Genomic DNA, 27,268 nt, shown 5'->3' with positions numbered 1-27,268 from the left:
TGAATTACACTGTGAAAACGGAAACCGTGTGTTCAGGGGAGAGTTACAGAAACAAATGTAAAATGGCAGCTGCAATGCCAATGGCAGATGCAGAATTGGCAGTAAATAGACGTAGGGGCATCAAGATTAGCAATGTTATGGCACTTCTAAATTTATCTGCTAAATAAATTATTGGGGGTTGAAGATTCACCTCTGTCATTGTTACTTAATCCATCATCTGTTCATTGTGATGCCCTGGGGCAAGAGGCATGCCATTGCTAATTTGTTTTTGTTCAATACAGTTCATTGTCATGGCTCCCTTTCGTAATTATTTTCAAGAATAGCTATCAATGAAATAGTGCTAGAAACATATAAGCAGAGGTGCAAGTAGATTTTAATTCTTACTGGTACGCATAGGCAACTCATGGGAGGGACACAAAGGGGGGCACCAGCTAAAGAGGGGGCACGTGACCTCCCCACATGACTCCCCACGTGCCTCCTCCCCACCCCGCCCCAGCCTGGGGCCCCAGTGCTCTCCACATCCCCTCCCCATCCCACTTTACCTGGAGGGGGCTCTGTCCTCCTGCTGCACCGGATACCAATTCCTGAACCACAGAGCTCTCCCGGGAACCGCAACAGTGCCGCCTGGTCCTCCAGCGCGGCTGTATCGCCCCATGTCCCTCCCTCAGCCTGTTCTTCAGTGGGCCTGTACAAACCCCAGGCAGGAGATGCAGCTGTGTGGAAGGGCTGGGGGCAGGGCTGGGGGCGGTACAGACACGCCGGAGGAGCTGCTGGTGTGGGGCCGCCGGGTGCCCCCAAGTTGTGCTCCTTTCGCCACTGCGGTTCCTGGGAGAGCCCTGCGGTTCTGAAAATGTCTTTCCGGTACAGCGTACTGGCAATAAATATCTTAATGGTACCTGCTTACTTACACCACTGCATATAAGACTCTTCCAGCAGGAGCTCTTTAAAACCAAACTACAAAGTATAATAACACTACATTATAGTGATCTCCTGTAGCAGAAAGGTAGGTGTTATTTAATAACACCAAAAATATTCCTTTCACAATAGAGGAGGTAAAAAGTCAATGTAAAAAATGAACAGAGAACTCTCTTTATTCAGTACAAGAAAATGCTTCATAGTGAGGCAATATTTACTTGTATTTTTATCTTAAAATTGACCCCTCCAAATCCCAAACTAATACAAATAGCCTCTTGCTCATCTTTAGTGGAGTCAGTTAGCTTTATAGATCAGTGACCTGTGAATACCTCCCAGCAGTCAGTTTTGTTTAAATAATCCATTTATATTTAAGTATTTCCACTATTCCTCTCTCCAATGGTTGCTAGCTATGTCCATAGCAACAGATAGTGATGTTTCAAGTGGAGTTCAATAGGTTGATTGTATGATAAACCAGAGAGAGAGCAGAAAATAGATATTCTGTTGACACACACATACCTTGATTAGAGTAACAATTTTATAAAAGAAAAAAAGACTTGAAAAGAAAATTGACTTTTTTCCAGAATTTTTGGCTTCCATTCTTGACGGCGTTTTCTAGTTTAGCTTTAAAGTTTGGGATGTGTTCTTATAGTTACACTGTTACAATAGCACGTCCAGGAGAACAGTTATCACTGCACTGTGATTCAGTTAGATACCACTTGCGTGCTGTGATTCAAGCATAGCCACTACAGGGACTGACATCTGCTGGACTGAGCTCTTGTTACTTAATAATAATAAAAAAATTAACAAAAATTTCTTTTCTGGGGGGAGAGGGGCGATTATGTCCCTTTAAAGAAGAACTAAAATCAGTGCAAGCTTGAAAGATAAAGAATATTTAAACAAAACCTAACTTATGTCACTTGCTATTTTCTGTAGTCATTAGTTTATTATAGAAGTATTTGCTGTGAATAGGAGCTTTCTCTTTCTCTGCACAGCATCTCCTTCACAATTCTGCAATGCTGTCATCATCCTGTATTTAAGGTATCACTTTGTGATGTCCCTGAGGATGCTGCCTCTTCTTCACCCACTCTACTTGCAGTGGGAAGGGAGCCCTGCCTCTGTTGTCTATTTCCCCACTTTTTAAAAGGTGGCTACACTCAATTTTATCTTGCCCTTCACTTTGCAAAAAAAGGCAATATCTGGGGCACTAACTAATATGGGCATAATTTGAAAAATATGTTTGAAATAAGTATTTTGGGGAGCACCTCCTGAGAACCTCCAATCCCAAAGAAGGAATGTTGTAGTACCTGACAGAGAACCCTTAGGGCTCCTTCCAGGCGGCAGCAGCAGGGAGCAGAGAGGGTCTTTCGTTGTTGCCAACTGTCATGATTTTATCGAAGTCTTGCAATATTTGGTGGCTTTTTTAAAGCCGCAGTGCCTGGAATCATGTGATTACATGAGAATCTCAACTTTCAGGGTTTTTTTTAGAAAACCATCCTGGCTGTGAAGGAAAGCTTGAAAACATCTCCCGAGTGCGTGCTAAGAATGTTTTAAAAAAAAAAATCCAACACGTATATTTTTAAGCCAATCCCCTGATTTATGGGGCCTTGTCTCATATTTTATGAATGCTTGGGGTTCATAATACTGGGCTGTCAGTCCAGGAACCCGAATCTCTAGAAATACTTTATAGGGAGTAGATAGGGTGACCAGAGAGCAAGTGTGAAAAATCGGGACAGGGGGTGGGGGTTAACAGGCACCCATAGAAGACAAAGCCTCAAATATCGGGACTGTCCCTATAAAATCGGGACATCTGGTCACCCTAGGAGTAGAGGGAGAGGAGCAGAAGACACTGGAGATATAGGCATGATCGGTATACCAAGAGGGCTCTGCTATTTCACTAGTAACATTCCCTCTAAAACAGTACTGCCATGGGGAGTGGAGCTCATGATGGGTATAGGGGGACAGTCAGGGCTGTCTCTATGATCCCCTTCCTGCGGAGGCAGTCAGAGCTGCCCAGCTTCAACTCTGCATTTGGCAGGTTGGCCCCCTAGGCTAGAAGACAACCAGCTAAAAGGTCTTAAGACATGTTAGCCTGTACTTCAGTGAGAGTTTTCAATTGTGTTAAACTAACTCAATTTTGCTAACATGATTGAAAAACACACACTCTTTTTATGCATCAACTCATTCTTGGGAGCAGAGCTGCAGGCTGGGGAGGGATATGTGCAAGCAGTGCCTCAAAGGAGTATCCTGTAGGAGGATAAAGATGAATGGCACAGGAGGGCAGCCAAGTATTGCCTGTCTTCTGTTGCCTTATTTCCTGTATTTTACAGGCTCTGTAAGAACAGAGATCAAATAATAGAACAACCAGTGGACAACCAGCTTCTATTTTCTTCCCAGATTATCTCGGTGGTCCCTAATGTGCACTAGAAAATTTTTGGGGAAAACAAACATTGTAAATGATTGGTATCTTGCAATTAACCCACTAGCTTACAGGTCTCTCTCTCTCTCTCTCTCTCTCCTCTGCGTGGGAAAGGTCTTAGGTATGCTGTGAAGGTGGTGGGACACAACTGTAAATAAACTGCACAAGGTGTTGAACCAGCAAAAGGGTCTCCACGTAATTTGTGGACTGAGACAGAGGCAGGACCAAGGCAGCCCTGTTACAGGGGGGAGGAGCTAAGTAGACTGAAGAAGTCTCCATCTCACTGTGTTTACAGCTAGTCTGTCCCCATTGGCCACTAGTATCCTACCAATGCCCGCGCTGTTTTTGGTTCCTTTTCTTTACTGTAGGTCAACTAATTGGTTTTGTTTCGACCCTTTTGACTGAGTCTTGGAAATGGCTGTTCCACCATATACATATGAATTGCATATTTCTTTTGTTAAGTGTGAAAGTAAAAAAGAGGATACTCTCTCTTTAAAAACAAATCTTCATGAAAAATCTTGACTGGCTACAAAAACCCTAGAAATAAAAAAACAGGCTGTCAGCTAATGACTGTCCAGCAGGCCTTTAAGCAGAAGTGTCCAGAAGATAAAATTTGGTTTATGTTCTGTTTAGTACACTGCATTAATTGATTTATGCAGTATTCAATGGATGTGTTTGTGTGTGTACTTAATAAACAGCTGTTTTGCAGTATTAAGTACCTGGAATATGAATATTTTGTTCCACTCAAGAATGAGATCTGTCCAGGACCCCTCATGCTCTGTTGCTACAGTTATGTTATAATATAGCCAACTTCATAATACTTTAGTCTAGGACTGAGTCCTGATGAAGGTGAATTCTTAGTTTTATTTAAACATTTTTCTTCTGTCATTCATAATTACCAAAAGTGGCAAGGAAATTTTGGAGGAAAACATGGTGAAATTCTTGCTCCACTGAAATTTGAAAAAAAATCCCATTGTCTTCAATGGAGCCAGGATTTATATATATTTATAGCCAGATAATGTATATTTATATTTGATATTACTGCATATTTGCTGAGGCCAAAAATCCCTCTGGGAATCCTTTAGTAATTACATCATCATTATGCTATAATCTCTGCATTTCTTAGTAAAATCATTGTTACTGCGGGGTATCAGCCTTTGTGGAGAAGGATCAGCTCTGGTTACATGATATAAACAAAAGTTTTAAAAAGAAATACAGATTTTCTGGAATTAATGTCTTGTAAAGAGGGTTTTGATGTTTGTATTAGCTGGATGGTAGCATTGGAAAAGAGGCTTTATCAAAGGCCTTTTTACTAAAATATTGCATTCTGGAGCTTGAACAGATGGCTCTGTTTTAAGCAGAGGCTGAATCAGGTTATTGTGTGGTTTTTGTTTTATTACTGCAATGATTTAGATTTCTAACATCTGTTTATCCACCAATCTGTTAACTAACAGTCTAACAAAATATGCCTTTCTGAAAATTAGTCCCTTATATTAAAAATTACTGTTTCTTTCCATTAGTTGTGATTTTCTGTGCAAAAATCCAACGGTTTGGTAATCTGAAGATTTCTTCGGGATATTTTGTTAAATGTTTCCACCTATTAAAATCAGATAATTTATTTAGGTGCCTAAATGTGGTCTGTTGAAACACTGTTGAAAATGCTAGTCTGTATTTCTCAGGGCCTGATCCAAAACCATCAATGGGAGTTAAGCATTTAGGAGCTTTGGAAAATCCCACCAGGCACTTATTTGTGTCTTCAGGTGCCTAAATACCTTTATAAATCTGTCCTTTTCTCCTCCTACCCTATGTTGAGCCTTTTGTCCCTCCATTCTGTCAGTCATATCTCTTGGCCAGGCAGTAAGTCATAGGCTCTGGGCTTGACTACATGGTACTTTAGTCTGCACCAGATGGGTATAACACTTTCATAGAATATCAGAGTTGGAAAGGACCTCAGGAGGTCACCTAGTCCAACCCCCTGCTCAAAGCAGGACCAATCCCCAGATCCCTAAATGGTCCCCTCAAGGATTGAGCTCACAACCTTGGGTTTAGCACGCTAATGTGCAAACCACTGAGCTATCCCTTCCCCCCTTTAGGGCACACTAACATGTCATGCACTAACTGACCTGTGTGGACCGTACTGAGGCACACTAAAAGTTCCCTAGTGCATGTTAATGTAGTTCTGTTTCAAACAGGACTACATTAACACACACTAGGGAACTTTTAGTGTGCACTAGCAGTTAGTGAACAACATGCTAGTGCAGAGTAACATTTATACTCCATTGGTATGGACTGAATCAACATATAGGCCAGCCCACAGCTTCTGATTTCAGTTGTCTTCTGCTTCCCTCTCCTTCAGATCACAGTCCTTCAGTCTGTGACTGTTTGTTTTTGATGTTAAAGTTGTGACAGAAATTGTATTCAGCCAATGTTACACCAGCAATTCAATTGTAATACTTGGTCAGGTGTACCATCTGGGAGAAATGTACATTATTCTCCGTACAATATCTGTTTCCTTTATCCTTCCATCTAGCTCTAGAGGTGTTTTCCAACTTCCTTTATTAATACATAACATTTGAAATGCCCCCTTGATTTTTTTCCCTACAAACTAGTCACCCTCAAGGGTCATAGTGACAGCACCCTAGTTCGCGTGTCAGTTGTCTCTTTCTGGAGATGTTAATTGAGTTAAATTCAGTCTCTCTCTCAAACAATACACCTCTACCCCGATATAACACTGTCCTCGGGAGTCAAAAAATCTTACCGCATTATAGGTGAAACCGAGTTATATCGAACTTGCTTTGATCCACCGGAGCACGCAGCCCCACCCCCCCAGAGCGCTGCTTTACTGTGTTACATCCGAATTCGTGTTATATCGGGTCGCATTATATCTGGGTAGAGGTGTAGTTGTATAGTTGCCTTATATAAGCTATGAATTACTAACAGATTAAAGTCCATCTGTAAGAATTGTCAACCTCAAATAGACTGTTAAACGAACAGCCTGGAACCAGGTTTGTCCTTAGAATATTAGTTGTGATGCTGAAATAATTAAAAAGTTGTAATTGAAAATGAAACAAACAATAATTGTAATACAAATTTTAAGACAACTTTAGTGTGAAGAGCCACCTCAGTGCAGCCAAAGATCAGGACATAGTGACTTAGAGCTTCAAAGTGATTTAGAAACATTGTGAAGATTCATTAATCAATGTAACTAATTAAGCCACCCAATGCAAACAGGCAGTTTAGCTCTTTCCAGATCCAGATCTGAACTCCTAAAGCTTGGGGGCTTCAGATCTTGCTATTCCACCGTAGCCCCTCTCTAACAACTAACAATTATTCAGTGAATTAAAACTGAACATTTTTACTGAAACATTTTTCAGAAAAGAAATCAATAACTCAGCTCAGAATGTTTAAGATTAATTGGACACTTTTTAATTAAAGATATAAAATACTGTCTTCAATAATTTCTTATTTTATCTCCTGTTTCCCAACTCTTTTTGTCCTCATATCTCAATTTTTTCATGTCACCGTGATGATGTAATGCAGGGGTGGCCAACCTGTGGTTCCGGAGCCACATGCGGCTCTTCAGAAGTTAATATGCGGCTCTTTGTATAGGCACTGACTCTGGGGCTGGAGCTCCCGGCGCCAACTTTCCAGTTGCTGGGGGGTGCTCTACCCCTGGCTCTGCCACAGGGCCTGCCCCCTCCCCTGAGCCTGCAGTGCCCTCGCTCCTCCTCCCCCCCCCCCCCCAGCCTCCTGCACGCCACGGAACAGCTGATCAGGAGGTGCGGAGAGGGAGGGGGAGGTGCTGATCGGTGGGGCTGCCAGTGGGCGGGAGGCGCTGGGAGCGGGGGGTGGAGCTGAGGGGGGGCTGCTGACATACTACTGCGGCTCTTTGGCAATGTACATTGGTAAATTCTGGCTCCTTCTCAGGCTCAGGTTGGCTACCCCTGATGTAATGTATAATGCTTGGCTATAGGGTAAGGATACTTTCCTGTACAAATTATATATTTATGTTCATATAGTCTTTAAACATCTTCTGAATTTCATCCATATATCTTAATTCACACAGACATTCTAATAAAATTCATTTTGTATATTGCAATTTAGGAAATCCTTCATTTTTTTAAAAATTCCATAGTAAATTTATCTTAAAATGTCCTTTGCCTTTCATTCCTGAACATTGGCTATATGCTTTATTACCCACTATCTTGGGAATTCCCAACCAATCACTTACAATAGTTAAATCAATAACAGCGAGGTAATTATGCAGCACTCTTTCCAAAAGTGCTGCATCGCCTATAAGACTTTTGGCTACACCTGCAGCTGGTATTGGATCTGCCTGAAATGTATTCCAGTATTTAAAAATAATGTTCCTTATTGCTGTATCTTTTTGGAATAACTACAGTAGGAACAAATATAATATGCATTGTATTTAAAGATACTATCATTATTATTTAATAGGAAATTTCTCTTTATCCTGTTTGCTTTATTAAATGCAGTATTGATTACATTTTAGCTCCTCATTCTGTAAATCTATGAAACATTTCCTTTGATCCAATTTCCAAGTCAATTAAGCTAATACAGTTCCATTCAACATGGAAAAATTGACCCACAGGGATAATTTAATATATCTTTTTTGAATAAAAACTTTCAAAATGTGATACCGTGGGCCAATTATGCAGCTGGTGTAGATTGGTGTAACTCAATTGAATGCAATGACACTGCTCCAAGTTACACCAGCTGAGGATCTGGCCCTCTGTCTTTATCAGGAGGTTGAGCTGTCAATCATTATGGGTATCTTTACAAATGTTTACTGTTATCTGTCTTCTGATTATAAAGTCAAAATGTCATGGATAAAATATAACAAACATAACTGGAAAGATTGTTTAAATAGAAGCTATTTTGTGCCTCATTGTTCAACATATAGGCTAGCATACAGCAGTTGGGAATACATGTTCCTTCCACTGCTGTCCCTTTTATGAAGAAGAACATTTCTCCAAAAATAAAATAATTGTAAGTTAATATTAATGAAACCAGACCATGCAAAAACACTATAAGAGGAAAACTCCTTACTGATCTATTGGAGCGAGAATAACTCAAAACGTTCACATGCTATTTGAGTAATGTTAGTATATAAACTTTTTCCATCTAACATAATTAATCATTTACACCTGCAAATGTTCCTTGAACATATATGGAACAGAATGTATTTTTTGCATTTGTTCATAATTTTGTTACATAATCTATAATAAGAAAAATTCAGGTCCCTTGATGGTGACTTGGAGAGTATTTCTAAAATGATAGATTTCCCCAGGGGGTTCACTGAAAGCATAATATTTTTGAGAGAACATGTTAGATGATACTGTTGGAAACTCAGGCTTGTATCCTTTAAAGACTTTTTTACGTACTTGACTTTCCTAGTCAGTGGGACTACTACCAATACATCAGGTTAAGCACATGCATACATCTCTGCAAACTCAGAGCCTCAGTTGTGAAATCTTTTTCTCTAATAGCAATGTATTCATTATGATAGGTTTCAGTAGTTAGTTCATCAATGCCTTTGAAATATTCAGCGTGTGTTATGAGATTACCATTGATTAAAAAAATCCCATTCATTAACAATTTTAAAATCCCATTTCATATCTTTGGCAACTGCTCTTTTGCTAACAATTACATTATAATTTTCTAATTTATTTAAAGCTCTCTCCTAGAGCCAGTTTGGGGGGAGGGGGCGGGGGGAGCCACATTCCTCTCTCAGCGCCTGTATATACAGCTTCTCAAAAAATCTGTGAAACTGTTAGTGCTTGTAGGTTTAAATTAAGATTTTTCTCTTAATATGCCCTCTAACTTCCTCAGTCTGTGAACCTTGTGAAGTAGTGAAATAAATATTATTATTCCAATGTTACAAGTGAGGAAATCAAGACACAAAAGGATGAAGTGATTTGGCCAAGATAACAAAGGATTCCATTCACCTACCCTTACTCGTGCTGAATTATACCTTACTCCGCAATGAGCCCCCTTTAATTGAACTAGATTGTGCCTTGTCCTACATAGCTGCACAGGGGAGTAACCCCTTCCACGCCCACTAAACATACACAACTGTGACGTTGCATAGGACCAGTCCAGATAGCAGTTCTAGCACAGCTGAAAGAGCAGAAGACTGCATGCATGATACTGCTTTACGACCAAGTGGACAGAGAGGATCAGAAAGAGAGCATAAATATGGATCCCCACCCGTATGGGCTAGCCAGAACTGTTGGGGCACACAGTGGGGATCAACAAAGTTACTTCCCTCTAAGTCTGGGCAGAAATTGTGCCCCCAACCCATATTCAGCGCTATGATTTAAAGGTACACTTGAGCCTAGTGCACTACTCAGAGAACTGTGACTATGGGTGCTAGATTTGGGCCCAATGTTAGGAGTTTCTTGCTTCAAGTCCTATATTCAGATCACTAGATTGTGCCTTTATCAAAGTCAACATAAAAATGACTGCTGCCTGACCCACAACTCTGCCACTATAATGCTATGGGGTTCTTATTTAATTTTCATATAATTTTTGAGCTTCTCATGTCCTATTAAACCCTCTAACCCAGTGTTTCTCAACATTTTGATACCAGGGACCAGCTTGCTGCCTTCCTAAACTGTATCAGGGAGATCTCAGGGATTGGCACTGGTCCACAGACTGGTTGTTGAGAAACACTGCCCTATCCACACTAAGACCTTATCATTTCAAGGGAGAGAATTATTCCAGGAGTGGGTGGGTCAGCTTTTGTGGCCTGCATCATGCGGGAGGTCAGACTAGATGATCATAATGGTCCCTTCTGACCTTAAAGTCTATGAGTCTATGTCAGTGCCTCTTAATGGCTCCAACCCTGGAAATCCAAAAAATGACCCAATTCTGAACACAAGTTTAATCTCTAGGTGGTAGTATATTGTGCTCCTATTAGATGGTCAAATCAGAGTTCCTCATCTTTTATAATTTGTGAATCTCACATTCTGAATAGTTAATACTGCTGCCTTGCACCATTAGTGATAGCAGTGCTGGTGTTTGGTCTGTGTTGTCATTACAAGCCAGATAAGGAGAACTTAACTTGTAGAAAGGAACAGATTCAGCTGAGAGACTATATTTATTCCAAGCACTTAAATTTTTACATATTTCCCTAGATTTATATTTTATCTAATAGAGTCAAAAGACTATACAGCACATGTAAAATGCAAACAAACTGATCTTACTGCTGTACAAATGATTAACACTGTCTTACAAGGGAGTTTATGAAGACAACTGTTATATAGCAGCTCTAAGAAAGAGTAAATTATATTAGACCATGACATTTATTGACTCCCCTAGGACTATGCCACCACCAACTACAGAATAGTGCTGTGCTTTCATACCTGGTTTAGATTAAATAGTTTTGCTCTTCGCTCCCTCTATATACATGATCCTTCAGCTGAGCATGTTAATTAGTCTCTTGCTCTTTTTGTATCTGTAACTGAAATAATTACACAGGCCGTAAATATAGAATATTTATCTCCTGAAATTCTGTTGCCTCTGATTTTTAACTGAAGTGGGTGCTCTCATTCCCAGAGTGCTGATCTTCTCACTTTCTGAGAAGGTTTTCAGTCAAACTGGGTTTGCAGCAAAATGGTGTTTGCCAGGAGCATAGAACATGTAACCCATATAGTTATGGTCAAACTCTTTCTCTCGTCATTCTTAAATAACTATTTAATTTTTATATATCATTTATTGTAATCTTCTGTATCACTGGAAGCATCTTAAACAACTTAAAGAAGAGAAAAGGCTCAAACATCACAGACCCAAAAGCTCTTGAATCCTTCCTGTGGTTGTGTCTGAAGATAAAGTTCTGCTGTTGAGTTCCACATGTCTCTGTTTGAATGACCTTTGAATATTGTGTGGTCCTGCCAGGTTCTGTACAGCTTATGCTTAGTTAATATCATTGTTCCTGTTTTAACACAATCCTTTGTTTTCCTAAACAGAGCTATAACACTGGAGAATCAGTTGGTGATCCTTGCAGCAGAAGCAACAGATGCTGGAGGTTACTATGTCCAAGCTGTCAATGAAAAAAATGGAGAGAACAAGACGAGTCCATTTCTTTATCTGAGTGTAGCGAGTGAGTATTGAAATCTCACCAAATTTGCTTTGGTATTGAGGTCACTGAAAATGTTCCCAAAAATCGGCATGCTGAAAAGAATTTACTAGCAAAGTGATCCTGAAAGGAGCTAAGCTTCTCCTGGGAGGTATGGAGCGCACTCAACTCCCAGTAAAGTCAGTGGGAGTCCAACATTAAATGGTTTTACACAAGATTTGGGGTTTGGTATAGAGAGCCTCAGCCTGCTTGGTACCATGGCAAGCACACCATTAATAATCCTTTTTTACTGTTTTATTAAAGATTCAGAAAAGAAGGAAAAACAGTTAAAGCATTTGACAAATATTAAGTAAGGCTTTCATTTTATCAACATCCCTTGTTCTCTTTCCCTTTAGCTAGAGGGAATTTTTAGAAGGAAACCCTGTGTATTTGACAGTCTCTCAAATGGAATTAAAGATAATTACTGTCCTTTTAGGGAAAAGAGAAGTTAGTTGAGATGGGCTAGACCTGCTGTTGTTGCTGCTGTTAAACTCCAATCCCATTTCCTAGAAGACAAAACCAAGACATAAAGCCACAAAAGGGGAGAGAGAAGAACAGCAAGGATAGTAAATGCAGCCTTTGTCTTTGGTGTTGACACTCACAGCTGGAGAAACACAGGCATAGAACATGGTCATATTAACCACTCTGAGACCTGGCAACTTGTACCAGTACTAGGCTATTTAGGGCATTGCAGTTAGCGGTTTCGTTATGGCCTGGTGAGGCAATATCTCAGGATTAGGACAAAGAAGGCCTGGGGTCCCAAGAGATGGTGGAGGTAGTTGTCAAGCTGTCTGGAGTGACTCAGGAGCATGAGTACCAACTTCAGGTTAGTCTGTTAAGAAGCAGGGCACACACCCCAAATTGGTTGTGAGTTCTATACTTAGATTTCACCAACCATCAAGTGTGAACTCCTCAGGCACTACAACAGCTTTAACAGGGAGTCACAGACAGTCCCCTTGGGAACTCCAGTTGATCCTACCACCTAGGTAAGCTTGCCTTTGTGAAAAATAGTCCTTTGCATCAAAAAGGGTTACTCCCTGTCCCAAAGGATCAGTCATGTACTCCAGGCATGATTTTAACATAGTCCTTGAGTTTTATCAGAAGGCCTTTTTGTTTGGACTAATTCAATTTTTTTGTCTCAACTTTTGTACCTTTTCCCCTCAACATTTGTTGTTGTAGGTTTTTGTGACGTTTTGTGAGCTTTGACTCACTTTTCACAGATAAGCTCACAATTAGGGTAAACTTGTAGATCCAGTTATCACAACAGGTCCTTCTGAACAATCAGCCAATCAGTTTTGAACCACACCGTACTAATCTGGGGCTAAAGCTTGACCGCTTTCTGGCCTTTCAACAACAATTGAGAAGGTTTATACTACTATCCAGTCAAGGGTCACACTGCTCCACAGGCTTAAGTAATGGGGGGGAGGGGCAAGAAACTATCTCTGGCATACTTCTAAGGTGTTTCATCTACCCATCAATATTGCTTCTGTCTTGTCTGGGTTGAGTCTCAACTCATTGTTATCAACATCCTGAGGCTGGCCGCACTCTGAAAAGGTTGGCATAGCAACATGTGGATTGGATGAAAAAGAGGAACAGAGCTTTGTGTAATCTGCATCGTGATGATTGGGCAGCCCAAATTGCCGCACCCGGTGCCCTATTTGCTTCACACATGTATTAAACAAAAAGGTGAAAACCAATGCGTAGTTTCACCGGCTGTGGAAGTTTAAAGCTCAAGTCAAGTTCCATTTTCTCAGTTATTGTTTTCCCAACTTTGGACACCTGGAAAAAGTGCTGAATACCTACCCGCTGGAAATCGGGATCCTTTAAAGTGGCAAGTTGACCTCCCAAAAACTGAGGCACACAAAATAGATATAATTTAAAATGTAGCCTAGAGATCCAATCCAGCTCCCTTTGAAGTCAGTGGAAATATTTCCGTTTATTTCAAGGGCAATTGATCAGGTCTTAGATGACAAAGAAGCAATTTATGAGCTCAGATACCACAGTGGTGAGCGCCATGGAAATATCTATAATAAATTAAACAGAAAAGGGAGAGAATTGTGGAAATAATAGAAAATGTGCATGAAGGGCTAGTGACTGCTGGTCTTTTTGTTCTGAAGAGGTTTCATAGTCTTATTATCTCACGAAAGCTAGAGTGAATTACGATTGTGTCCAACAGACAGCACGGTAAGAAAATGTCAGTTATATGTCAAATGCAACCTGGACCAAGAAGTTATAGATTAGTCATAAATTTAAAATGCCTCATCTTCAACTGAAAAACCTATTTACTGAACTAATAAGTCGTGATTTTTATAAACTATGTATCCCAGCTTCTGTGTAAATCAAGGAGGAATTTTGGCTAGTAAAGCCTGGGAAATAGGAGTTTGAGTTCTGTTACCATTTCTGTCACTTGACTTGCTGTGTAAGTTTGGGTAGATCCTTTAAACTCTGAGAAAGATCTTCAGCTGGTGTAAACTGGTGACTTCAACAGAGCTGTGTGTTGGAGTAAGGGTATAGCCCCAGTGTGCTGCTGTAGCTATATCAGTTTATACCAGCTATGGGGCCTCTCCAATTAATATAGTGAGTATAATAACCAGCAGTCTGATGGGCTGTTGTGAAGCATAATGTTTATAAAGCACTGAGCTCCTAAAATGGAAACACTATACTATTTAGATGGAAGTATTATTTTCATCATAAAAACTATGGAACCTTTCATATGCATGACTTCACCAGTGTCACATTTCTGGTCAATATCCCCTGAAGGACATCACTAAGCTGTTGTTTGGACCCACACATTGGGCCCATGGGCTTTTTTAGCTCCTCTGGGTCTCATTGGGCTCCAGGCACCATCTCTGGCCTGTTTGGCACACTTCCTGCACAGAGACTCTGTATGCTGTCCCTTTTTGGCCCTCTGGGCCAGCTGTACTAGGCCCCCAAGACCAGTGCTGAGCACCCTAAGATTCCCCAGTAACTTAAGCACATGCTTTCCCGGAGTACCATTCTTGTGGACACTCTGGTTGATAGTTTACCCCTTCAGGGACATGTGATATTTGAAGCAAATAGACACAAACTTGGCAAAAAGGATTTATAATATTTACTTTTTATTTTCGATGGCACAAGAGACAAAAAACCCATCCAGACAAAATAAGAAATATCTGCACACCGTTGTCTGCGTCAGTTTCTTCATGACATGAGTTTTCTTTGGGATTTTGTAAGAGTCCTCTAGGGAGCCCAAGGTCCTTCCTCTTCCCATTCTCTTGTAAATGGCTTCTGCTTCAGAACATGGAGTCTCCTGTCTGACCCTGCAGCCAGCATCCTTCAGGTTAACTTTTCTAGCAATCAAAAAGCTTCCCTTTCCCTCAGGAAACATGCCCCTTTATTCTTGTCCCCCAAACTTCTCAGCCTCTTTGTTTTTAACCAACATCTTGGTTCCTTTGTTCCCCTCCTGGGGATTTTCTGCTCTCTCCTCTAGAGATCTGGAGAGAGCTGGTTTCACCTTGGCAACAGCCTCCCCATTGTTCTGCAAGGGCCTGGTATATTCATCTGTTGATAGTCCTTAATGACTCTCATTCAAATATAGGCACCCAGTTGCCACTTCCTGTCTCCTTAGCACAAGGAGTATCTCTGGAAAGAACTTAATTTCTTGAGACCATGTAGGAATATAACAGTGACTGGGTAAACTGAGTTGCACATAATTTTCATAAAAATAGAGAAATTTCTCACATTCTCCACACCGCATTTCCCCACTCCTATCCATATAATGACATATATACGATGTAGTGATATCATCATCAACTGGTCCAGGTCCTGTTATCTACTCTCTTCCTTCTCACTTACTCTCTTATGTACAGAAATACAGTAATGCTTTAGCACAGATCATCAGATCACTTCCTGAAGACTTTGGTTTGTCGGGGGAATTAAATAACATACTTTTGATCTTATCAGACTTGGCAGAACAATTAAAGATAGAACTGTTTATTAAAGTAAGGGCATCACAAAACTCTGACACTTCCTCCAGGGGCACACACTATGCACCCAACCAGAGTGAAGCTTGAAGCATCTTTCACATGTAACGTAAGCCAGCTGAAAGTACAGTGGTAAACAGGAAATGTCTCTGCAGTTTCTACCACTTATAGATGAAAGTTATTCAGCACTTATGATGCTTCTTGATGAAATTACAGGTATTTCTAGGACCCAAGCTTCATGAAAGGCAACTATAAGTAACCAGGTTCACAAGAGGGTGTGATCCCCACATATGAAGTTGACTGAGGTTTCAGTATGTAATAAAATGACAAAGATGAGAAGGTAGTACTCTGTGGTATCACTTCAATAAAAAGGTGAGGTTCTGAGAATCCAAGCTATACTGAGACCTAGCTATTAACCTAAATAGAAAACTATAGATAATAAGAAACCCTACACCAATATAACCCTACACCAGTCTAGGAACTTTAGCAATGTGCAGTTATATTGTCAATCTCTCTCCAAATATTTTATGAAAAATCAGAAAGAGCATAGCCCTGGTATATGAGTGAAAAAGCAAGATTGCAGAAGGTGGGCATACGTAAACTGTTTTGACAGCACGGACACTGCTGGTTGAATTGCTTTTGCAGCACTAATCATCTGGAACTGCAATTCAGGACCTTGCTGCTGGACCTTCTTGTTAAGCTGTGAAATATTGAGGTGCATGTCATTTCAGTAGATATATTAGTAAATTAGATATTCTCAAGACCTATTCATACTGCTAGGAAATATAGAGCGTTCTGCAGACTTGGACATCTTTTTCTGATGCAGGCTTTGTAAAAACACAAAACAAGATTGATGAAAATTGTAAAAACCTTGCCAGCTAGCATTTCTGAAGAGTCAAAAGATAATAAAGACAATTATCATTTAATGAAGATAAATTTCCTCCCTGAGCATTGGGAGTGTAAAAAGGAAACCGTTGTGCAATTGGTAAGATTGGAATAGTTGGGGTCTAAAAATTATACTCCTGGTATGGTTGTATTGTAATTAATTTAAAATACCAGGATGTCATATTATCATGCCTAGCTTCCACTTGCAGTAAGAAAGTATTTTATTATGTGGTGGTAGTCATCTATCAGATGAAGCTAAATAGACCTAATTGTCTCTGGCTGAAACCCATTTAATTATTCAGTTAACTGTTATCAAAACACAAAATTTAAAAGATGAAAAATATTCAACTTCAGAACTGCAGGGTACTGATTTTTCACCAAAAGTATTTGAACAATAAAATAAAGGATCTTATTACAGTACAAGATGTTTAGGTCACTGTCAGGGTCCATGGAGGTCAAATAACTATAAAAGGGTTTTTACGCAGTGAGCATAACATTTTAGAAATTAATTGCAACAAACAGAGGCAAAGGATTCATTTAGTTTTGGGGCCATATCTAGATTCTTTTATCACATTCCCATCCACACTTCATGGCACCCCAAACTCATCTTTCCTTATTTTCTTTTTATTTATATAACTAAAAAAACCCTCTTATTACTTGTCTTAATTTCCTTGGCAAGAGCTAATTCTGCTTAACTTTTAGCAATTCTCACTTTTTTCCATATGTTTTCTAAGCTCCAGGATGTAGCTTTCTTTGCTGATCAATCCCTTCTTCCATTCCCTGTAGGCATTCTGCTTACTTCTAATAACATTTTTGAGGTTTTTCATCCAGCTGGGTCTGGAGCCTTTCCCTACAAGCTTTTTCCCCTTGTTTGGGAGCCATTTATTTTTGAAATACTTCCCTCTGTCAGTATTGTTAGGAAGATAAATCATCAGCAGGTCCCGAGTAGATATTTTCCTTTCAGGAAGGAAGCATTTCTAAACCATAATTTCTCTTATTCACCACCAAAGTTTACTGCAAACTAGAAGAGAGGATTCACTTTGAGGTTTTAATGTGAAGTAAAGTCAGCAGATGTTGAGGGTATAGAGGTGGGCGTTTGAAACATATTGTTGCATGAATTTTTCATAGCTAACTCCAGCAGCTCAGGTGTAGGAAGAAAAAAGGAATTGGCCAGACCCTCCTGAGGACAGACATTTCTATTCTGAGGTCAAACTCAAGCAAGCTCTATGAACTTGTCAAACTGTTTTTAGTCCTTGCCATGGGAATTTTACATTCACTTAGCCTCCATGGATTAGTTCTGCTGAAATAAAATTAATGCTTCAATAAGACATTTGTGTCTAAAGAAAAGGTACATGGGATGGAAGCTGAGAGGAGAAAATTACATTTCTGAGCAATGATTGTACTTTATAAGCCGTCAGTTCTGATCAGATGCGAGGAAAGTCCAGTATAGCCCAGCTCTGGGTGCTCTATCAGTTGTGCCATTTCATTTCCCTTCCTTTTCTTCACAATGTTTAAAATTTCTCCTTGTCAAGGAGAATTTCCAGGAAGACTATCATTGTGATTGTTTCATCTTGTCAGGCTGATCATAAGGTGCCATTCATTCTGAGAATTGATTGGATACGACTTAAAATAAATTTGCGGGGGGAGGGCTAGATATTTTCTTAAAAGTCAAATATATATTTACAGTAATTGAAGTTATAACAAAAAGATTCCATTAAAATGTTAAAGGTTTGACTTTTGAATCACAGAAACAAATATTAAAGTTGGATTATAGCTGATCAAAGCTAGGAATTTTAGCTACGGCTGTTATCACTAATTTAACCCATTATAACTACCTGGGATATTGATTTGATATGTTGAAATTGGACTACATCATATACATTAAATTGGAATAATGGTGTGCATTTAGGACACAATGGCAATCTTAAACTCCAAATTTCATGACTCCCTTTAGATTGTCACATCTTTTCCTGTAAGGAAAGCTCCCCCGCTTATTAACAATGACTGTATAGAAAATAAATTATGTATTACAAAGAATATATCATTAAAATATTGAAATAATAAATAGTAGCTAATAATTATCTCTGGAAATCTCATCTCTTTTCTGGCCTTATATCCTTTTAGTTGCCTTCCTTCCTGCAGACTAGAAGGCAAAGTGACTATCTTATGTCCCTCTGTTCCATTGCACTGTTTTGGCAATGCTTCACCTTCCCAGCAGGTTACATTCCACACATTTCACATCTGCTGTTCCTCCCTGGCCCAGATTGAAAACATCTCCCCTGCTGATCTGAACTTGAATTCCAGCTGACTTCACACCTGGATACTGGCATTCAAGGTTCACACAGCATGAGGGGAAGGTGAGATTGAACATCCAGACCAAGGAATGAGGTAATGAGCGAATAAGATCAACTTATAACTACAGTGTTAATATTTTAAAAGCCAATGTCATTATTTTTGATAGTAGATAATATTTCTGCAATAAAAAAGGCAGGTGAAATTTCCTTTAAAATAACAAAACAGAACTCCAAATCTTTGAACTTTGAGAGTTTTCGATTTCTAAATCAGCATAACAAAATATTTAAAAATCAGAAGCTGCATGTCTGTGAAATGTGTCATTTTAAATATTATTACACTGGCAAATGTGTATCCAAACTGCAAGGTTTTCAAAATGACGACTCTGTTCTTGAACTGGGTGAGCCACTCCGCACTTCTCATTGCTGCTGACTGTACTATGGAAAATAAGTGGGTGGAAGAGGGAACAATCCATCCCTTTTCTCCTAGATACAACTAGAACAATCATCAGAAGAGGGGGCAGAGCCTCTCCTATTGTACATTTGCATAGCTCCATTGACTTCAGTGGGGCTATGGAAATTTATACCCACTAGAGATCTGCCCCCTAGTGTGTATATATTACACACATTGCTCAGCCAAAATAACTGGCTTTGTTTTTTGAAAACCTAGCCCCTATTTTAACCTAGGTTTATAATATATATTGAACTTTGTGGATGTAGGTCTATATATCTAGCTATATAATACATATGTATAATATATCTAGGCTGTCATCTAAATCTTTTATTTATATCTGACACATGCAATTAATCTCTCCCTCTCTCTAATCAGTTTTGCTATTACATTCATTGGAGTGATTTGTCTCCTATCTTTGCCACTGCTCTGTAAGTGATATGTGAAGATAAGAGATTCTTAGAGGACACAAACAGGGAAAATAGAAAATTGGATTGACCTTGCAATCATTTTATAAAATGTGACATACATCAATTATACATGCCAGCTAGGGTAATGCCATGTTGTACAAAGCATCATGATTTTCTGGAAGACCATCATAGCAGTAGTATCAAAAAACTTTTATATATAGAAAAGTTTTATTATGACAGTGGACCTCTACTTTGCCAACTTACTGATTCACCTAGAAAAAATATTTTAATAATGTTTTGCAAATTATGGTGAAAACATACCAAATGCCAAACGAATTAAGCTTGTGCCTACATCTTAAAAAGTACAGGCACTTCCAGTGAGATATAGCATATATACATTTTTATGTCAGTCAGGCTTTGAGAGATAAGTAAATTCATACTACAGTTGTGGGGTTAATTTTTAAGAAGAAATTAAAAGCATGAAGAGTATATGAATGGGTAGAAAAGATGGGTGATTAATAATCCTGAGTCTCTACAGACATGGGATAAATTTCCTATCAAATAACCAGATCCAGATAGTCCTGTTCAAAGTACTGTACAACTAGCAAAATCTGTTTACATTTGGTTCTTAAATATTTGGGTTAGGATACATAAGTTCAGATTCTCAGCTGTGGCTCAGGAGTGCTTGGCATAGTTGAGGAGGGGGCAAAAAGATGGCTTTAAGCAACATTTGGCTCCCTGATCCCAGAGCCCTCTGGTCCTCAGCATAAATTAGAGTGGCTTTATTAGAGCCTTTTCCTTGGACAGTCGCCCAGTACCAGTAGCCAGGGTGTGTGCTACTTGGGCAGCTATATGCCACTCAAAAATCCCCTTAGTCTGGGGATATCTTGTGCGGCCTGACTGCTGCATCAGTTTTAGGGCAGCTTGGGATCATTAGAGTGGTGGGGAGCAGCTTGAGAACACTGGAGAACCAGGGCTATTGACCGTTGTAAATCAGTTTTATTTTTCATTCTGATAAAAATTGTTTTCATTTCATTATGCTGATTGGATATTCAGAAAACCACAGATGCTGGAAATGGTAACAGGAAAAGGATTACCTCCTACATCCAAACTCACCCATAAATAGTAATAAAAGATGTATCATAACACCAAGAAACATACTCTGTACTGCTTTCTTCTGTGTTCTGCTCTGGTTAGATATATTTCAGAGTTAAATATTGCAGTAATAAAGCTAATGACAAATAACTACTTGTCACCTTGCTACATAGGTCCAGCTATACCTCCTTGTAGTGTGAGATCTTACAATAAAGCAGGGTCAAGCCTGGTTATTAGTTGGATACGAGACTTCCAAAAACTTTTGTGTGCTGCAGAAAGTGATAATGATCATTGAATAGGTGGCACTTTCATGACTACGTCAGTTTTGAACCAGTACACTAGCATGCCATTGGAGGGCATTGGGCTGCTTGAAGATGGCAACTTTTCAATGGGAAATAAAACTAAGCTTTTATCCACTTTTGATCATTCAAGCTCTCATGCCAATTTTTAGAAATTGGGAGCTAACCTTAATATTCTGGACCAATTCCATCTTAAGTGTATTCTGCCTACCAAAAATCCCTTCTGTAGTTTCAGTTGGCTACGTCATTACTTCATTTCCTAAACATTATGTGCTGTTAAAGAGCTGCAATCTTGCATCCCTGAATTGTCTGAATTTTTCCTGTGTAGGAAGTGATAACTATGTATACTTTAAGTTTGCAAAATACTTTGGGATATTTGAAAAACTCTTTATATGCATTAGTAATAATAATAAATTATATATTATTATTATTTCATTTGTTAGAGTAGAGGAGCCATTAAAACTGAATAACAATATCCCATGCTGACCATTTCCTGGGACTGTATGACTAACGACAAATAATTTAGAACTGTCAGTTTTTCTCAACAATGTATTCCCACCCAAATCATCAACCTAAATAGAAAATATTTAAACTCCCAGATAAGAGAACTTTATTAAACATGCTTTAGAAGCATTTATAAAATGTTTTTTAATCAAGATTTTTATATTCTCACCTCTACCAAAGAGAAAAAGATGTTTTGGTTTATGTTTTTCTAGGTTGTTTGGTTTTTGTTGTTGTTTTTTTTATTCTGTGAAGTCTAAAAAAGAAACTGATATGTAGGACTCCAGAAGCTATTATCTTCTTCTTTTTCTTCAATGCTTAGCTGAATGGTCTGCCATAGCAATCATTCCCCATTTGGTCTGTTCCTGTGCAGCCACAAGGGCTTAATGGGTCAAGAGTCCAACATCAGAACAGACTTGATGCACCCACGTGATACGGGGTCTGCCTCTAGGCTGCCTCTACTGCTCAGTTGGTGGAATTTTATCCCGGATGTTACAAGCTGCCCAGAGAATGGCGGTAGCCAGTACGTCTTGTGATATTCTGGTGAGATGTCCAAAAAGCAGAAGACGTGGACAATGGCCCCAGTAGCCTGTAGCTACCATAACCGTCTGTTATAAATGAAGTCATTCCTCTTTATGCCCAAGATATGACATTGGTGTTTTGTGTGGAAAGCCTCCAGTTTTGCCCAGTCTGAGTGGCAATAGTGTCCATGTTTCACAACCGTACAGCGGTACAAAGAGGAAACAGCTCGAATAGATCCTGAGCTTGCTTGTCATGCTGAGCTTGTCATGCTGCTGATGCTGTGATGCCAATTCGGTGAAGAACCTCTGTATCAGAGTTGGAGGAAACAGGCGAGTATAGAACCCAAATAGCAAAAGCTGGAGACTGCTTCAACAGTTTCATTATTCAAAGAGATTGGAGTCGTGGGAGGACCTGACATAGGTTTTTCAGCTTTGTCTTTGACCATGAACCATGAAGCCCAACCTTGGCCAACTCCGGCCTCGCGAAACCTGTCAGGGCTCTTTACTAGAAGAACAATGTCATCAGCATAGTCAAGGTCTGAGAGCAAGAGATCACTAATCTTAATGCCTATGGACCTAACGGAATGCTGCATTATGAAATCCATTGCCCGACAAAAGAGTGCAGGGGCCTAGACAAAGCCCTGCCTGACACCAGATACTGATTTAAAAGATGCCAACATTCCAATTCCAGTTTACCCCCTTTGGATATAGCCTTCTGAACTTTTATATGAGTCTTTCTACTAATCCAACTCATTAGAGTATGTAAGCAGCTAAGATGACTGATTTGAAAAATTTCTGTGTAATTTACACACTCTTATAATCTAACCTATCTAAATCGGGAATTTCATCTATCTAAAGTTGCTGGGAAACAATGGAAGGTGCCTACACAATTTCAGATCTCATAGATTGCTAAAGGTGGTACACACCAGGAGCCATATTTGCCTCTAATGTCAAAAATTCTAGAAGCTGTAACCTTTTCTGTGAGATTTACTGAATGCAGAATTAACTTAGAATAGCTATTTTAAGGAGCGCTAATCACAATTATTTTCTTGTGGTATGAGGCTGCAACAGCTCTACGTGATTTTGTAATAAAATAAGATTATATGCTATCAGTTCTAGGAGTTATAGTATGGAACCATATAGGTATCTTGCTCAGCTTCTCAGTGATCTTCATGTCAAAATATAATCATCATGTAATTTCTTACAAATGAAAAGATGTAATTTAAAATGACATGTTCCAAGGATATGAACAGGGCTCACAGGTTCAGTCATCCAAAGTAAACAGTTTAGGAGATATTTGGCAGCAAATAAGTTGAGGTTTTCTTTTTTAACTACCCCTATATCAGAAAAGTTTGCTTATAGGTGCAGAGTAGCTCAATATAATAAGCAGTCACTGAAAAATTCTGCCGATGGTGTGTTTTACATATATTAAATAGTTCTATTAATGAAGATTATGACATAGCTTAGAAACAGTATATTTTAAAAATCTACTGCTTTCCTCTTGCATTTTTGACAAACATAATCTGAAAAAAATAAACCTGAAAGATCAGGGATTATTATTGTAATAAATGTTCAGGTTAAAGCGTTTCTTTTTAATCTTTTATCAATATAAAACACAGAACCAGAAAACGGAATAAGGCTGGAAGTTCTCTTTGTGTTCTGATGCCAGCAGTATCATTCTGTCAGCAGAACTACTTGCTGGGAGTATATTATTATTATTTATTTTATTAACCATGATTATTACAGTAGTGCTTAAAGGCCAACCAAGAATGGGGCCCCAGTGTGCTGGACACTGTACAAGTATATGTACTCAACTCTAAGCTATATATGCAACGACATGCAAAAAGGCCATCTGAACATTTTAATGTTGGAAAGTCAAGCATTCATAAACTAGGAAATGCCAGATTCAAGTTTGCCCATGCAATCTTAATTCTATCATTTGTGCATGTGCATTATGATACCACCTGTAACATGATCACAGCCTATTTTTTTCAGTCGGACCTCTGCTTCATTCAGTTCACAAGATGGACAATGCTTAATGAATTAGCGAGGATTCTGTAGCGAGTGAAGTTGTTGTCTGTAGGACTCTTACTGAAGTTGAAAAGTGTACAGTAAATGAGACATGAGTCTATAAAGAGAGAATGGATAGTCTTGTGGTTAAAGCATTTGATTGCAACCCAGGAGGAGAATCATAGAAATGTAGGGCTCGAAGTGACCCTGTGAGGTCATGTAGTCCACCCCCCTGTGCTGAGGCAGGGCAAAATATATCTAGACCATCCCTGACAAGTGTTCGTCTAACCCATTCTTAAAATCTCTGAAGAGGGGGATTCCACAACCTTCTTTGGTAACGTATTCCAGTGCTTAACTATCCTTATAATTAGAAAGGTTTTCCTAATATTTAACCTAAATCTCTCTTGCTGCAGATTAACCCTTTACTTCTTGTCCTACCTTCAGTGGACATGGAGAAAAATTGATCACCATCATGTTTCTAACAGCCTTTAACATATCTGAAGACTATTATCAGGTCCCCTATGAGTCGTCTTTTCTCAAGATGAAACATACCTGTTTTTTTAATCCTTCCTTATAGGTTAAGTTTTCTAAACCTTTTATCATTTATTTTTTTGCTCTCCTCTGACCTTTCTTCAATTTCTCCACATCTTTCCTAATTATGGCTCACAGACACACTTTAGGAAACAGTACTCATGCTGAGGCCTCACCAGGTGAGTAGAACAGAACAATTACCTCCTGTAACATACCTACAATACTTTCGTTAGTACGCCTCAGATGATGTTAGCCTTTTTTGCAACTGCACCACATCGTTGACTCGTATTCAATTTGTGGTCCACTATAACCCAGATCCTTTTCTGCAGTACTACTGCCTAGCTCAGAGGTGGGCAAACTTTTTGGCCTGAAGGCCACATCGGGGTTCCGAAACTGTATGGAAGGCCGGGTAGGGAAGGCTGTGCCTCCCCAAACAGCCTGGCCCCCGCCCCCTCCCACTTCCCGCCCCCTGACTGCCCCCCTCAGAATCCCCAACCCATCCAACCCTCCCACTCCTTGTCCCCTGACCGCCCCCTCCCGGGGCCCCCCGCCACAACCGCCCCCCCAGGACCCCACCCCATATCCAACCCCCCCTGCTTCCTGTCCCCTGACTGCCCCGACCCCTATCCAAACCCCCGCTCCCTGACAGGCCCCCCGGGACTCACACGCCTATCCAACCCTCCCGATCCCCGTCCCCTGACCACCACCCCTAGAACCTCTGCCCATCCAACCGCCCCCCCCGCTCAAAGCCCCCTTACCATGCCGCTCAGAGCACCAGGACTGGCAGCCATGTTGCCCGGCCAGAGCCAGCCACGCCGCCGCGCAGTCTAGAACACTGGGGCAGGCCGGCGGCTCTCGCAGCTGCACTGCCTGTCAGGAGCTCGCAGCCCTGCCACCCAGAGCACTGGCGGCACGGCGAGCTGAGGCTGCGGGGGAGGAGGGACAGCAGGGGAGGGGCCGGGGGCTAGCATCCCTGGCCGGGAGCTCAAGGGCCAGGCAGGAGAGTCTGGCCTGGGGGCCACAGTTTGCCCACCTCTGGCCTAGCTAGTTATTCTCCATTTTTGTAGTTGTGCATTTGATTTTTTTTTCCTTCCTAAGAGAAGTACTTTGCACTTGTCTTTATTAAATTTAATTTTTGTGAATTCAGACCAATTCTCCAATATATTATGGTTATTTTTAATTCTAATCCTTTCCTCCAGAGCACTTGCAATGCTCCCCTCTCCCCCAGCTTGGTGTCATCCGCAAATTTTACAAGCATACTCTGCACTTCATTAACCAATATTTTCATTAATAACTTGAATAGTACTAAACCCATGACAGACCCCTGCAGTCCCCACTTGATAGGTCCTCCCAGTTGGATTGTGAACCGTTAATAATTACTCTTTGAAAATGGCCTTTCAACCTGTTATGCACCCACCTTATATTAAGATTTCATCTAGACCACATTTCCCTAGTTTGCTTATGAGAATGTCATGGGGACTGTAGCAAAAGTCTAAATAAAATCAAGATATATTATGTCTACAGCTTCCCCCTATCAACTAAGCCAATAACCCTGTGAAAGAAGGGAATTAGTTAGTTTGGCATACTTTGTTCTTGACAAATCCATGTTAGCTATTACTTATCACCCTATTATCCTTTAGGTGTTTACAAATTGATGTTTTAGTATCTTTCCAGATATTGAAGTTAGGCTGACTAGTCTGTAATTCCACATGTCCTCTTTGTTCCCCCTTATAAAAGAAAGGTATTATGTTTGCCCTTCTCCAGTCCTCTGAAACCACATCTGTCTTCCATGAGTTATCGAAGGTAATCGCTAATTGTTCCAAGATTGCTTCAGCTTCTTGCTTATGTATCCTAGGAAGAAGTTCATCAGGCCCTGCCAACTTGAATACTTATCTAAATATTCTTTAACCTGTTCTTCCCCCTTGTTGTTAATATTAATTGTGTTAAGTATCTGGTCACAAGTAACCCTTCTTTTAGAGAAGATTGAAACAAAATAGGCATTAAATACCTCGGCCTTCATGATGTCAACCATTATTAGCTCTCTTTCCCTGCCAAGTAGTGGACATATACGTTCCTTCATCTTTCTCTTGCCACTAATGCATTTAAAGAACCTCTTCTTAGAGCCTCTTATGGACCTTGCTAGACATAACTCATTTTGTCCTTTAGCCTTTTTGATCTTGTCCTTGTACATGTTTTTGAGGGTGCCTCTGACAGCACGTATCCAGCCGAGCCTTCACCACTGAGTGGGTTTATCATGTATCCCTGTGAGTGATAGTTTCACAGCTATTAAAGAAGGTAATTGGTAGTGAGTGAATAAAGTTGCAGATGGTCTTTTCAAGGAAATTGCGAATATGAAATCAAGTCTTTAACAGATAGGTGAAAGGGTCTGTGAAACTGAGAAGAGAATATTCTGAAGATTATTACAAAAAATTGGAATAGTTGCATTTGCAACTTATCTGGCATGCCACTGGTCATCACAAAACACTGGGAAGCTTGCCAAATTGCAACAACATAAGACAAATGAGCCTACTGTGTCTGAAGAGGTGGAACCAACTACGTATCTGGGGGTTTTTTTAGATTGTAAATCCCTCTGGGCTGGGATTTTTTACTTGTAACAAATTAGCTATGTACTTTGTTGTTTATTATCCCATGCTCATTATTAAGACTGGGCATCTACAGATCTGAATAGCCTGATGCACACCTATGATACTATACAATTAATAACAATCTTGGTTCTCTCTTCCTCTGCTATTTAAATCATAAGTGATTATGACAAATGCTCACTTCCAAATAACCTCTGCTTCTGGAGCACAGCCAAGAATTACTATTGAGTGTATTTTA

The 27,268-nt window shown here is 39.9% G+C and overlaps 1 protein-coding gene across 1 annotated transcript in view; it reads left to right on the top strand.

Annotated features, from left to right (window-relative positions):
- Window positions 1-27,268, top strand: part of SDK1 (sidekick cell adhesion molecule 1) — a 628,797-nt gene that overhangs the window by 338,690 nt on the left and 262,839 nt on the right. The window contains exon 6 of the mRNA XM_029911274.1: window positions 11,323-11,456. Within this exon, the coding sequence (XP_029767134.1) occupies window positions 11,323-11,456 (134 nt within the window). The remainder of the gene's footprint in view (window positions 1-11,322; window positions 11,457-27,268) is intronic.

The sequence above is a fragment of the Terrapene carolina genome, unplaced genomic scaffold (assembly GCF_002925995.2).
Source record: "Terrapene carolina triunguis isolate 2854851 unplaced genomic scaffold, T_m_triunguis-2.0 Scaffold93, whole genome shotgun sequence".
Lineage (NCBI taxonomy): Eukaryota > Metazoa > Chordata > Testudines > Emydidae > Terrapene > Terrapene triunguis.
This window is presented reverse-complemented; position numbering and strand designations above follow the sequence as displayed.